This window comes from Chaetomium globosum, genomic scaffold (genome assembly GCF_000143365.1).
Source record: "Chaetomium globosum CBS 148.51 scaffold_8 genomic scaffold, whole genome shotgun sequence".
Lineage (NCBI taxonomy): Eukaryota > Fungi > Ascomycota > Sordariomycetes > Sordariales > Chaetomiaceae > Chaetomium > Chaetomium globosum.
The window spans coordinates 245,708-260,285 of NT_165983.1; the positions used below are offsets into that span (position 1 = coordinate 245,708).

The following is a 14,578-nucleotide window of genomic DNA, read 5'->3' on the forward strand; positions in this document are numbered from 1 at the left end:
AATTTTAGAATCCGAAAATATGCAGGTTGCGCAGCTTGTCGCATGATCGTGGCGGGGTTCGAGCATCCATCAAATCGGCGAGAGGTCTGAAGCCCCCAATACCACAGAGAACTCAGGATCGCTCGATCTCCACAGCCATCCCCGATTGACGCGAGGAAGCGCACTCTTCGGTGATTGCATCTGGCTGAAACAGCTGAGCAGGGAAACAGGATCTTGCCTCAACATGCAGATGCAGCCCCGATGCATGCACCAAGCGCAACTTGACCAAATTAGAACATTCCCGACGGCGGGGGCTCTTTCTGGATGCGACCCCGAATCGGTTTCGCTCCCATAGCGGCGTCTTTCAACCGTCTTTGCTAGGAACCCTCGCCTTATTCTTGTATCCGGCTCATACCGAGGCGGCTTCTCGATGCCAAGAACGGCCTACCGCCGCGACTGTGTTTGGGGATCAGGCTGCACTGTCCCGAACAAATGGGCATGTGGTGGGATCATCCTCGTTGTGAGTTTGGCGGTTGTCAAGTGCCCTCCGACATACCTAATCTCTTCAGTTTCATTATGCCAGAATGATGCGGGTCTGACAGTTTCATGAGAACGGAGCACCAAGCGTGAATGGTGCTCCTGCCCATGTATCACGGAAAGTCTTCCTCGGCAATGAAGCTCTGAAGGGCCTTTAACCCGTGGTGGACTCGAAAACTCGCCTGGCATGACGATTTGGTCGAGTGATGCCGCAAAAGGGGGTCCTCTTCCAGCAGGCGTAAAAGGCGTGAAAGGCGTGAAAAGGCTGCGGGTGTTTCCAAGGACTCCCTACCACCGCCACCTGGGAGCCATATCCCCGTGGTCGTCATCCGGAATGGCGTTCCTAGGCCGGCCTTAATGTTGACCGAGCGGGCTTTGGCACCGGACATGCCCAATTCCAGAAGTTAATACCGCGCTGCCCCGGGCATCTCCGTCTGCAACGGGGACGTTTTCCTATCAAGTCTCTCGCTCGTAGTTGGGTGATTCATGATGGTGGGTGGTACGACGTCCGTGTCGACGGTTATCCCATCGCCAAATATTGGGACGAGACTCGGAGGGGTAAGTTGACAAGGGCGGGCTTTGGCTTATGTACCTATGGGATGGGAAGACGTCGTGTGTTTTCCAAGTAAAAGCCGGACTCAGGTGCCCCGCGGAGTTGCCCAGGATTTAGAAAAGACAACGCTTAAGAGTGAAGTTTCCTTGAACAACACGATACATGTCTCGGTGTGGTGGTGGGCATATGGAGCTTGGGTCGCTGCGAAAACCCCAGCTTGAAGATTTCGGGAAAGAGAAAGCGCACCGGTACGGTGGGACAATTGTTTCACAAGGGAAGCGGCTCTCCCTCGAAAGAAAGGAGGCTGGGTCGGCTTTGGCGCCTGATGGTTTGCAGACTTGCAGAATTGAGAGTTGTTGATACTAGAAGGGCCAGCTTGGCGAGTCCCACGTGGCTTTGCCGGGAAATTTCGTTTTTTTATTCGAAGTGGTGGAGGCAGGCGTCGAGCTGCCTAACATTTTGTGGGACTCGCGCCTGGTTGCCTGCTGGTGTCGCTGGGGTCCCGTGATTTCGCGGTGCTCTGATCTCGCTAGGACCCGCTGTTGCCTGTTCGACACGGCGCGCTCCTGAATTGGACAAAGTTGTTTGGGGGCTTATTTACGTGGTCAAGAACCGCACTTTCCTGAGCAATATTTCGTCTCAGCATTCTCAATTCCTCCCAATTGCACGCCCACTGTTGGCAATATTTTCTCTGTTCAAGGTTCGTGTGCCTTCTTATAAGTCTGGGACATTCCCGATTGTGCGAGACAGCCAATTGACCTTGAACGAACAACCCCCTTACTCCATTCCAGTACGAGACCCACCCCAAATTACCACAACCCGAGCAAGATGCCACCGAAGCGGGGAAAGAAGGCCGCCGCACCGGCCAAACCGGCCTTGGAAGGATGCACGATCGTCCTGAGCGGCACCTTCCCCGGCGCAACACACGCAACCATCAAGGCCAGAGTCGAGGCGCTCGGCGCAACCTTGGCCACCAGCGTGACTGGCGATGCCACGCACCTCGTGGCAACCGAGAGCGACTACAAAAAGCCATCCCCCAAGGTCACCAAAGCAAAGTCACTCGACATCCACATCGTCGGCTTAGACTGGCTCTCGGCCTGCGAGCAAAACGGTGCCAAGGAGTCTGAGGATAGTTACGTTCCTGGGGCCACGGCCCAGGACGATGACGAATCCACTCAGCCCGATGCATCGAAGGCGGTGCCCGCGGCGTCATCTCAGGCCAGCGGTACGGCTAAAACAAGCACGAGAACGCGGAAGCGTGCCCCTTCCCCTGTTGTGGATAATGTCTCAGATACCGAGCCTGCGCCGAAGCCCAAGCGAACGAGAGGGCGCAAGGCGGCCGCTGTCAAGACGGAGGCGGACGATGATGTCGACATGCCGGACGCGAATGATGCCGCTGACACCGAGGTAAAGGAGGAGGAGGAGGAGGAGGAGAAGAAGAAGAAGCCAGCCAAGGCCGAGAAAGCTATGGGCAAAGGCCAAATAGCCAAGAGCAAAACCCTACTGATCCCTCTCGATGAAGGCTGCCCGTTCACCACCTCCAAGGTTTACATCGACGATGCCGGAGTCATTTACGATGCGTCGTTGAACCAGACAAATGCGTCGAACAACAACAACAAGTTCTATCGCATTCAGGTAAGATCCACAAGCCACCCTGTCCGAGGACTTATCTAACGCAAGAGTAGCTTTTGGTAGACCCCAATGGGATCTGCCGGACCTGGACGCGATGGGGCCGTGTTGGAGAACGCGGTCAGACTGCGGTTGCAGCCACGGGCCTTTTGGACGAGGCGATGCGACAGTTTGAGAAGAAGTTTAAAGACAAATCGACGCTGTCTTGGGCGGATCGCAGCAAGGACCCAAAACCGGGGAAATACGCCTTCGTCGAGAGAAACTATGACGACGATTCGGACGACGAGGAGGAGGCGGACGACGCAGCGGCGGCAGGCAAGAAGTCGAGTGACCGGAAAGCGCCCGAGTCGAAACTCGAGCCTGCTGTGCAGCAGCTCATGGGCCTGATCTTCAACCAACAATATTTCAATGCCGCCATGTCCTCCCTCAACTATGATGCCAAGAAGCTACCGCTCGGGAAACTCAGCAAGGCAACCATCACACGTGGTTTCCAAACATTGAAGGACCTTTCCGCCCTCATCGACGACCCCACTAGTGCTCAAACAACTTACGGCATGGCGTACGGTTCGGCGGTCGAGCAGCTCTCAAACACCTTCTACTCGTTGATCCCCCACGCCTTTGGTCGCAACCGCCCTCCAGTTATCGGCTCCCAGGCCATGCTTAAGTCGGAAATAGAACTTCTGGAAAGCCTAAGTGACATGAAGGACGCTGCGCTCATCATGAAGGTGGACAAGGCTTCCGAGGACGAGATTCATGCTCTTGACAAGCAGTTCCAGGGCCTTAATATGAAGGAGATGACGCCCCTCGACCCTAGCGGCAACGAGTTCACTCAACTCAAGAACTACTTGGTCGAGAGCCGCGGCGCCACGCACGGACACCACTATGCTGTCGAGGCCATCTTCCGCATTGAGCGCCAAGGCGAGTTCGAGCGGTTCGACGACAGCAAGTTTGGAAAGATGAACCAGAACCGCCGCTTGCTGTGGCACGGTTCGCGCTGCACCAACTTTGGTGGTATTCTCAGCCAGGTACGTTGAGATGGCGTTTTGTTTTATCTTGGACCTTCACCACGGTTTCCCGGCCACCCCCCTCGGCTTCAAAAAGAAATGACATGGCTAACGTGGGAACCGCTTTAGGGACTTCGCATCGCGCCGCCAGAAGCACCAGTATCTGGTTACATGTTCGGCAAGGGTATCTACCTGGCCGACATGGCGTCCAAGTCGGCCAACTATTGCTGCTCGTATATTTCGGGCGGTACCGCGCTTCTCCTGCTCTGCGAAGCTGAGCTGGGTGATCCCATGCAGGAGCTGGTCAACGCCTCGTACACTGCGGGCGAGGATGCCGAGAAGAAAGGCATGGTGTCGACCTGGGGCCAGGGCTCCACCGGTCCCAGCAAGTGGAAGGATGCCAGCTGTGTCCACCCCAACTTGGCAGGTGTGAAAATGGTAAGTGCGTGTTTGAGGCTGTGTCTCTAGCCTGCAGAATTCGCCGATTTTGGTGTCACCAAGCAGCCCGCTAACGAATGTTTTACAGCCTGACACGTCGGTGTTGCCGGGAGCCACCAATGTGCCGGGTGCCGGTTTGTACTACAACGAGTACATTTGCTACGACGTCAAGCAGGTTCGCCTGCGGTATCTGCTGCGGGTTCGCATGTAACAGCGGGTAGGTTACGCGACCCGGGGGTGTATGGTGTTCGGGATGGGAGGGAGTTTGGCATTTCAGATACTCTGTCTGCTTGCTGGTTTTTGCTGTTTTGGTGTACGGTTCACGGCTTTGCTTGTAATGCTGACTACCAGGTGCCTACTTTCTGAGACTTGCTGGAGTACAAAGTAGAGAATAAAAGATCCTTTTCCCTGTGTGTTTCTTGCTGCTTACCATGGAGTCATGGAGTCATGCCGGTATGTGCTCGGCATCTGTGCGTCATGTGATTGTTCCAATCCCGTTTGTTGAAATGTCGCCGCAGGAGCGCGGTTGCGAGGCCCGCTCCACCGCCAAGAGGCTTGGAAGAGAACGGGAGACCAGTCCGCGGTGGTTGCCAGCAAGCGGGCCCACCACGTTCCCGGCTGCTAACGGCCAGGCCGCGCAGGCCACTGGGCAAGTTGATAGGCTGATAGAGTCTCAAGGGTTTCCAATTCTCTTCTTCCCAGGGTTCCTCTCCCGCCTTCCGTTCTCAACGACCTTCCTAACCTTGAACCCCACAACCCGCAAGGCCAAAGTTGAGTGGCTCCAGTGGCTAAAGGCACCTGCAACAACGCGGGCGGCGTCGGAGAGATCTGCATAACCACTCAGCAACTGACATCGGCAAATCCGAACAAACGACAGGCTGAACAAACCTCCCCTTTTTCTGGCGATAGCGAAATGTTTGCAGCAATCCGGGAACCAGACCCGCCCGCGCATTCAACCAGAAACCGACTGCGAGATCGAGCTGGAGCTCAGGTCAATTCGGGAACGAACCGTGACACAATTGTCGGCGGTGATCGCAGCCGATGACACACCGGGCCGCGCGCCAGCACAGTGCAGCAGCAGCAGCAGCAGCAGCCACCTTTGACACAGGCATTGTCCATTCCCGGGAACCGCCCATCCATGAGTACCTCACCCCGACCCCAGAAACGGACAAACACCTGCGTCACGTGTCGTGCGCGCAAGGTCCGGTGTGACGGTCGACGCGGTATTTGCACCAACTGTGACCGTCTCGGCTTCAGCTGTTCCTACGATGAGAATGTCGGCGTCGAGGTCGTCCAGGGCGAGGGGAACGGCACCGCCATCTCGGTGCCGCGCCGCCGCGTGCGCCAGGCCTGTCAGAACTGCCATGCCAGGAAGGCTAGGTGTAGCGGCTCCATGCCTAGCTGTGATCGCTGCCGGGCCCAGCGTCTCGAGTGCGTCTACAGACCTGGCAAGCGCTCCCTCCCGCTGCCGCTGCCGAACCCCGCCGCGGCCCCGTCTCCCAGCTCCGGGATGGATATCGATGCGCCCCCGGGCCAGGGCGCACCCAATGACTACGCCACCTCCAGCAGCAACGCCAGCCCTGCCACGGCCAACGTCGACCCGACTGAGCCCGACGAGGCCCTAGCCATGAAGGCTTTTGACAACTTTTTCCGCCATATCTACCACGTCGCCATGTTTTCCTTCCTGCACCGGCCCTCCCTGATGGAGCTCTACCACGCCGGGTCGCTAGACCGTGCCCTCGTCCTCTCCGTCGTCGGCATCACCTCGCTCCTGACCGATCTCGGTCCGGGGATGGTCGACTACGGCAACCGATGCGTCGAAGAGGCCGTCTCTCTGTGCCTGGCCGGCCTCGAAAAGCCCACCATCTCCCGTCTGCAGGCGCTGGTGCTGGCCATCAAGCATCGCATCCTCTCCAAGCGCTTCTCCAGCGCCTTCATGCTCCACGCCATCGCCAGCCGGTTCGCCACCGCTCTGCGTCTGTACCAAGAGAACACGGAGCTCTGCTTCCTCGCGCGGGAAGCCCGCCGTCGCCTGATGTGGGCCATCTACATGATCGACGCGTCCATCGCGACAGGCCAGGCCGACGTTGCCATCTGGTTCGATGCCGAGCGCCAGATCCAGCTACAGCTCCCGTGCAACGAGCGCAACTTTGACTTTGACCTGCCCGACCCCACAGAACCGCTCCGGCCGCCGGACCCCGACCCCGCAACCGGTATTGTGCCGCCACTGCCAGACGTGCTTGGCCTCATGGCGTTGCATATCCGCTTGTACTGGATGCGCACGCGTATCCTGCAGTGCACGTCACGAGCGGCCGCTTCCCCGTCTGCGGACGCGCTAGCCATGCTGCCGGGCCAGCTGGCCGAGCTCGCTGCGGAACTCGAGGTGTTCGAGGCGAGGCTGCCGGTCTCGTTCCGCGAGAACGAGGCCAACTTCCGGTTGCGGAGCTATTCCACCCGACTTAACATATTTATCACCACGCATATGCTGTGGAGACAGTGTCATCTTGACCTGTACCGCCTCTTTCTCCCAGGGTTGAAGGAGGCACTTGCCCCGGCTGCCTTGCAGCAGCTAGATTCTCACTTTGTGATGCAGTGCCGCCGGAGCTGCTACGAGCACGCCCGGCGGATGGCCGACATGATGTCGCAGCTGCTGAGCCTGAGCAGCACAAGCACCACGCCCCCGGTGGCTGATTTAGACCTCACCGGGTGCGCGTTCCACTGCTCCAGGGTGCTGTATCACGGATTACAAACAGATAACGGCGAATTTGGCTTGGGCTTCACGCAAGAACGCGTCCAGGAGCTGGCCGGCGTCTGCCTTCGCGCTGCGCGCCAGTCCACCCCTGGGCAAGCGTCTGCCAGCATTGTAAGTTTTCTCCACTGCGCGGTTGCGTGAGCGAGTGGGCACTCACTGACGGCGACACAGCAAGCGGATATTGAGCGGCTTATTGCCAACGGCCTGTTCCTGCCGGAAGTACCGCCCGGTTCCATGGGCCGCACCCGCAGCCTGGGGCCCGGCACGGGGACACCGTATTTGGCACCGCAAGCCCCGGCTCCAATAACAGACCAAACGGCGGCGGCCGCCAATCGCATCCATCTCATGGCTCCGACCCCGAACCCGACCCCGGGGTCCCAACCGAGCATAGGGTCCCTCCAAATGCCGCCGCCCTCGTCAATAAGCCCCATGGCGGCGCTGAGCCTGCCCATGGCTGCTCGAATCGGCGGTGCACGGCGGCACGGCCGGTGTTGCGCCATCTCAGGCCAGCGCCGTGACGAGTGGTAGCAATGCCTTTGAAGAGCTGCCCGACGGGCTCAATTTCGGTCCCGAGTTCTTTGGAATGGATTCGTGGGCATCATTCACGGGCTGGCCGGACATCGGGCAGTTTCCGACCAGTGAGATCTCGTGATGCTGCGCTGCGAGTTCCCTCCCCACATGCGCTCAGCCTTGTCTGGTGGGATTTTTCTTGTTTAAATAGTTTCGGGGCCCCGTGGCACCATCTGGGGTGTTCATGTCGCCATACCACGTGCGCGTGGGGTGCATATCGGGGCTTGCTTGGTGGCGTTTTGTGGTTGGGGGCCACGGACTGGGGTGTTGGAGAGGGCAACGATCAACGACACAAAAGGCAAAAGGTCACGAGGGGCGTCGCTTCGCTGTCAGCATTACATTAATCGTGACGGGATCTCAAATCTCGTGTACATCGTTTAGACATTATAGAACATGCTTCGGCCGCTGCTTTGTGTTGCTGGTCCTGCTCGTCTTGCTTATCCCGCGCTTGCTTCCCGCTCTTGTAACCCTTGCCCGTACCGTGTTTCTCTGCCTCACCGCAACAGCGGGGTTTCCTCGGTCGGATCCGCGTCTTCGCTCGGCCTCCGGGACCCGACCGCCACCACCGTCACGCTTCCGATCCAGATCGACCACCCGCTCCCGATAGACCCAGGCAACGCAGATCCCCGCCCCCGGACCCAGTACAACGGATGTCCCCACCATGAGCAAGGCCGTCCGCCACCCAGCCTCGACAAAAACCCAGTAAAGGATTGTCAGGCCGAAAAAGAATGTGTCGATCATCATGGCCTCGAGGATCGAGCGCGTCATCTCGCGGCGGTCGTCGGGCTGCGTCAGCGCCCAGATGAGATAGGCGTGCGCCAGCACGGAGCAGAGCACCGGCACGGCGTACACGCCCACGACCGCCGCGCGACTCTTTTCCAGGTGCGCGCTCCCCCCCCACCGTTCCCGGCCCAGCACCCGCACCACCAGCGCGCGCACTGTCCGCCGCACCAGCGACACCCACACGGGAAACAACAACCACACGCCCACGGCCACCGCCGAGTCCAGCACCAGCACCAGCACCCCGGGCACCACAAACCCCACCTCCACCGCAACCGGCACCGCCACCCCTTCCGCGCGCACCCTCACATGGCGCATCCCCCTCACCACCACCGCCCCATCCCTCCCCCCAGCAGCAGCCGCAGCAGCAGACAACAACCCCCCACCGCCTCCCGTCCCGCCCATCACCACCCTCCTCCCCAACCACAAAAACACCGGCACCCACCCCGCCTGCCACACCACCGCGCCCGCCACCGGCCCCCCCATCAACACCCACACCACCCACCCCCAAACCGGCTCCCTCAACCACCTCACCACTACCCCATTCCCATTTCCATCCCGACTCCCCACCCTCGCGGGCCCCAGCCGTGACACTGTCAACAATCCCCCCGTCACGCACCTCATTACGCTGAACGTCACAGCTTCCTGATGGGTCCAAAGCTCGACGGTCATGCAGGAGAAGAGGCGGAACAAGGGATCGCAGATGACCGTCTCGTACAGGAGGCGATGCGCCCATTCGCTCGTCCAGCCGCGCGGGTCGCACTAACCCCTACATGGCTGCTGTGAGGGTCCGAGTACAGTCGAGGATGAGGCGCTGAGCATGGAGGTCGTGGTGATGGTGTTGTTGTTGTTGTTGTTTTGGTGTTTTGCGTGAGTGAGAGTTTGGTGTTTTGATGTTGTGTTTGCTCAAAATCAGTTCGTTCTGATGTGAAAATCGGGAGGTGATGATTTTTCTGTATCGTTGAAAGCAAGATTTTGTGTATTGTTTATGGCCTGACTGGCAGTTGAGTCGTGCTCAATACGCTGTCCCGCCGGCGGGAAGCGCGACGATTGTGATTGAGGGGGTTGGTATGGTGGCGAGTGCAAATCTCGTGATTGTTTTGGTCTTGGCGGATCGGAGAGCAGATGATTTCTTTTCTCCCTCCCGGTGATATTCGTGGGGGTTGCGGGGCACAGCTGCACGAGACGGGAACGTGGGGGAGCTCGGGACCCTTCGGGAGCTATCCTCGGAGCTTTATTCAACGGATACCGGACAGGGTTGACCATGCACTCTCACTGAATGGAGACGATGCGTTTCTTTTCCATCGTAGCAAAACTAGCCCCAAGACACTCACCCTCTGGCTAAAAAACGGCCGAACGCAAAAGGCGAGACATGGAACCAAAAGAGAAAAAATGGAGAAAATCAACAAAAAGAAGAAGCAAAGAAATCCAAGCAAATTAGATCAAACAAAAGACCGAGTTAATGGACTTTACTTTTTTTGGCTAGAATGCGGACTTGGTCTCATCTGAGGAGGCTGCTGCCGGCTTCGAGAGAACCAATCCGTGGCCTTAATTTCCGTTTGAAGCCTGGGCACATTTTTCAGCGCGAATACTCCCGCTCCAGCTTGGAACTTCCAAGACACTTGCCAGCAACGGCGCCATGGCATTCGCATCTTTCCGGACCGGTTCCATGGCGGCAGTCAGCCATGCAACTGCATTTACGTCGAGAAGGAGCAGCCACGGTATGCATTTTAAATTTTTTATAACTTTGTGTGTTTACATGTTGCACCCCTCAATTAGCCATCCGCCATGTTCGACCTTAGATCCAGTTTGATACCCCTGTTGGAAAGATGCCATCGTCACGAGCTCGTTTCATTTGGATATTTTTTAAGTCGAAATACGTGTGGCTGACCACTTTCAAGGCACACGCCTTCGCTTCTTTGTCAACTTCTCAACGGAGAGGGAGACTCCAAGTACGCCTCACCACACTGAGCTTCAAGAGATCCTGGGGTACCGCTTCTCCAACCCTCTGCTCCTGGACGAGGCCACTTTAACACGCGGAGGGGGGCCGTCAGTCACGCCCCAGAACGCACATGGGAACAAACCACTTGCCTTGGTCGGGGACGCTCTCATCCGCTTAGATGTTGGAGTCCGATCGTATGCGGAGGGCACTGGGACGGGCAAGCACATTACTACCGCTTCCCTTTCCAACAGAGCGTGCACTAAGTGAAGCAGATGAGAGCAGCTTTCTGCTCGCCGACATTGGATCGAACAAGTCACTCGAGGCCATCGCGAAGCAACTGGATCTCGACAGGTTCATCATAAAAAATAAATCTCAGAAAGGAGCAGAAGCTTCTCGCGTCACTCTCGCATCGACGGTGGAAGCGCTGATAGGAGCTGTCTGGGTTGACTCGAGACAAGACTTCAACCAAGTGCAGTCGGTAATCCGCAACTTGGGCATTGAGTGCTCCAAGAAACAGTCGGCAGTGGTCCCCTCGATTTCCGTCGGAGGAGGAGGGGGGCCAATCTGGACGAAACTAGGATAGGAGTTTGGAGGATAGCCGTCGTCGATGGGATACGACATGCAGTGACTCCGAGTGAGGTGTGGGCTTGAGAGGCGTTATTGGGTTGGGGAGAGCTTCAAATAACCCCGGCGGGTTTCCCGGACTTTTTGAGGTGCCCGGACTGGGGCAAGGTTCCGAGGTTCCGAGGCAACAGAACCGAAGCTTGGATCAACAAATGGCGGGCGCTCAACGCTGAGTGCTTCGTAAGAGAGGTCAGGAAGCACTCACCGGTCCCCGCAAAAAGGGGCGCGCATTAAATTTTGATTGGGTTTGGGTATCGATTTCAGACTGCCATTTACAGGGGGGCAGCATCCAAGAACGCCCGCGGAACGCAAGCGAAAATCCCCCGATCATGGTGTCTCATGCATGCAGGTCAGGAGCGAGGGGGGCGCCACTCATCTTTTTTTGGTTTTTGTTTCTTTTGAATGCGAACCCCCCCTTGAGTTTCAGACCAATATCGCCCGATGAGTGTTCATGTGCATGGACGACTGCGCACTCAACTAGGTTGACACAAGATGCCGGGCGTGCCTTCCATCGCCATGAACCGATCGAAATTTTAAACCACCAGATGCAACCATCGACAATCTTTTTTTTTTTCTTGTCGCCCGCGCGCACGCAGATACCTGGCTGAGAGGCCGATTTCCGCCAAGGTATCACTCAAGGGGGGTTGGTTCTCTCCAGGCTCGGGTTGCTGGAGAGGTCTGGTTTTTGAAATGGGACGCGACGATTCCCGCGCTAACGGAGTGGCTGCGGCCATCATCCTGTCGCCCATCATCGCGGCCATCACAGTCGCTCTGCGGATGTACACACGACGGGTTATAGTAGGAGTGCGCTTTTTCGAGGATTATTGCATTGTTTGCGCCATGGCATGCTCCATCGCCATGTCCGGTTTCATGGGTGCCTGTAAGCAAGCAAGCTTTCCTTTTCGTCTCGGCCCTCTGGGCTTTCTGGGCCCTCTCGGATGTGGAGGCCGGATCATCCCCCGTCCTCGACTCCTTGGTCTTCGCTTTCGCCTTCGGCTCTATTCTGACCATCAAAGCTGTTATCTATGGATTCGGGAGACACCTTGACGATGTTAGGGATTGGGAGGTCGTCGAGCAGGCCAAGGTCGGCATCGGCGGCATCATCTTCTACATCCTCACCCACATGGCCCTCAAGCTTTCTATCCTGCTCCAGTATGTCCGGATCAGCGTCATGCGGTTCGAAAGGACGATCTGTTACGTCCTTATCGCCATCCTCGTGATCCAGTCACTCACCATGGTCGGCATTCACCTCTCCCTTTGCAGGCCTTTTCACGCCTTGTGGGATTCTAACGTCGAGGGCGCCGTTTGCTTGAATCGAACCACGGTGTATTATGCTCAGCTTGGCATGACCATCGCCATGGACTTCCTCGTCCTAATCGCTCCGTTGTTCATTCTTCGACACCTGACCCTTCCCTGGGCACAAAAGTTCCTAATCCTCCTCGTCCTCTCCTTCGGCGGAATGTGCGTCACCACCCCCAACCGGTTGTTTACTAACCCCAATACATCACCTTTCTAACGCTACAGACAGGGCTTGTATCTTCTCTATCCTCCGTCTCCTTACAGTCGTCGAGTCCAGCCAAACCAAGGACGGCACGTACGACAAGGTCGGCAGCGCCTTGTACGGCGTGATAGAACCCAACGTGGGCATCTTCTGCGCGTCCATTGTCACCTTCCGCCCCCTCTTCAACCGAGTCGCACCTCGATTCAGCGAGCGGCTGAGCCTCACGGGCGACGACGACAATTTCGGGCAAGAAGACAGGGCCAACACGACTGCGAGGCCGTCCAAGGCAGCCTCTCGACGCCGTGCGCTTTTCTCTGCCTTGCTTCCCAGCCACGCCGATAAGAGCTTCATCATGCTGTCCAGCGACTTGAGCAGCACCGCGTCGGCCGAGGCCCGCGCCGGGGGGAAGAAGAACGGCACCGTGCAGAACTCCGCCGCTCCAGTTGCCGAGGATCCGTGGCGTTCGGGGCAAGATGGGGCGTCACCGGGTGGGCGTGGGTCACGATCAGAACAGCCAGCTGGGTTGGAAGAGGGAATCAAGACTTAATGACAGCTATGAACATGATTTGCTAAAAGGAAAAAAAGAGACCGAGACTCGACCCGCCTACAACCGCTTGCACAGCCGGGTCCCGTACTCAATAACGTCCCACTGCTCCGTCCCAGGCGTCGACAGAGCATAGAAGACGCCGTTCGGGTCCCATGTCTCCTTCAGGCTCTGCAGCTTCGGGTACACGGTCGGTCCCCAGAAGTGATTCTGCCAATCCTCCTGGTATGGATCTGCCTCGTTCACATACGCACACCCGTTCGGCGCCGCGTCCTTCATGGCCCGATCCACCGTGTTGGTCAGCAGATCCTGGATATCCGCCTTCTGCTCCAGCGTCGCGTCTTCGGGGAGAGGAATGAGGTAGAGAAGGAGGTCGGATGAGTCGCGGAACCTCGGGTTCGTGGCGCTGATGCCCGCGGGCTGGGAGGCGTGGCCCGCACCGAACAGGTGGCCGACCATGTACCCCTGGTTGACCAGATCGGCGCGCGGGCTGAGCGCCGTCTTGAAGGCCTCGATGATGCCGTCGTTGTTGTCCTCGATATCGGTGCGCCCAAACGTCCACCCGCTCGTGAGCGTCGGCGGGCCAGCCGTCTCGTCCTCGAATAAGTCCAGATACAGGTCGAAGAAGGTGGCGTACTGGTTTGTCGGGGCGCTGTAGAAGGGTACGCCCGCTGCGCTGAGATCGGACTTCAGGGGCGCCAGCACGGCTTCGAGCTCCGCAGCCGTCTGGTTGTAGGCCACAAAGGGACGCACACGCAGGCTGCCGGGGCCGACTGAGAAATACACATACAAGCCGTTGTCAACAAAGTAGTTCGCGTGGCTGTGGAAGATGCGCACGCCCTCCCAGAACAGCTCAGTATCGTTCGTGAGCGTCGAGTTGATGTACAGCGTCGCGCCCGCCGATTGGTGCTCGGGAAAAGTCTTGAAGGACGCCGACACGACAACACCGTAGGAACCGGGACCGCCGCCCTTGAGCCCCCAAAAGAGCTCGGGATTCGTCTTCGCGTTTGCCGTCACGAACTCGCCTTCGGCTGTGATGACATCAAACGACAGGGCATTGTCCGCGGCGAAGCCGAAGATGGTGGTCAACGGACCGTGGCCACCTCCCTGAACAAAACCGCCCGCGATGCCCACGGTCGGACACTCGCCAGTCACCACCGTGACCGGGGGATCCTGCGCGACGGCTTGCCGGAGCAGCGCACGCCCCTGCACACCAGCACCGACGGTGACCGCACTGCCCTTGTAGCCACACGACCCGCCGGCCCAGCTCTTGGTGAACTCGACGTCCTGGAAGCTGTGCGTGTTGATGACCAGCGCGCCCCAGCCCGTGCTGCGGCCCATGAAGTCGTGGCCCGTGTTGCGCACGATCAGGCGCAGGTTGTTCTCGCGCGCAAAGTCGACGCCGGCCTTGATGTGCGCCTTCTCTTTCGCCCGGATCACGTACGTGCCGTAGTAGCCCGGCGTGCAGGCCGTCGCGGGGTCCGTCGTCGGCACGCACGACGAGTTGGGTGAAGTACTTCCACATGAGCGTCGCATCCTGGTCGTTTATCCACTGCTCCTTGGGGTAGTTGGGCCGTGACGTCCGGCGCATTGGGCCGCGTCGTAGGTCGGGGATGGGTCTCCGAGCGTGCCCTCGAAGGTGTTTGTGGCAAGGCCGCCTCCGGGCGGCACGATGACGGCGGAGGGTTGGCCGCCCACGGGTGGGTGTTGAAGCGCCCGCCCACT

At 58.4% G+C, this 14,578-nt stretch overlaps 3 protein-coding genes across 3 annotated transcripts; 1 reads left to right on the top strand and 2 right to left on the bottom strand.

The window, feature by feature from the left end:
* Positions 1-1,897: 1,897 nt before the first annotated feature.
* On the top strand, positions 1,898-7,420 carry CHGG_10788 (uncharacterized protein; the record flags this gene model as incomplete). Its single annotated transcript, XM_001226054.1, has 6 exons — positions 1,898-2,704; positions 2,755-3,723; positions 3,832-4,140; positions 4,229-4,315; positions 5,303-7,003; positions 7,064-7,420. 6 exons carry the CDS (start codon positions 1,898-1,900, stop codon positions 7,418-7,420), a joined length of 4,230 nt encoding a protein of 1,409 aa, XP_001226055.1.
* Positions 7,421-7,846: 426 nt separating this feature from the next.
* CHGG_10789 (uncharacterized protein) lies at positions 7,847-8,914 on the bottom strand (the record flags this gene model as incomplete). The annotated part of the gene is made up of 1 exon (XM_001226055.1): positions 7,847-8,914. The coding sequence occupies one exon, from the start codon at positions 8,912-8,914 to the stop codon at positions 7,847-7,849; it is 1,068 nt and encodes a 355-aa protein (XP_001226056.1).
* Positions 8,915-11,438: 2,524 nt separating this feature from the next.
* CHGG_10790 (uncharacterized protein) lies at positions 11,439-14,444 on the bottom strand (the record flags this gene model as incomplete). Its single annotated transcript, XM_001226056.1, has 5 exons — positions 11,439-11,806; positions 12,042-12,180; positions 12,407-12,746; positions 12,918-14,236; positions 14,298-14,444. The coding sequence occupies 5 exons, from the start codon at positions 14,442-14,444 to the stop codon at positions 11,439-11,441; spliced, it is 2,313 nt and encodes a 770-aa protein (XP_001226057.1).
* Positions 14,445-14,578: the final 134 nt, after the last annotated feature.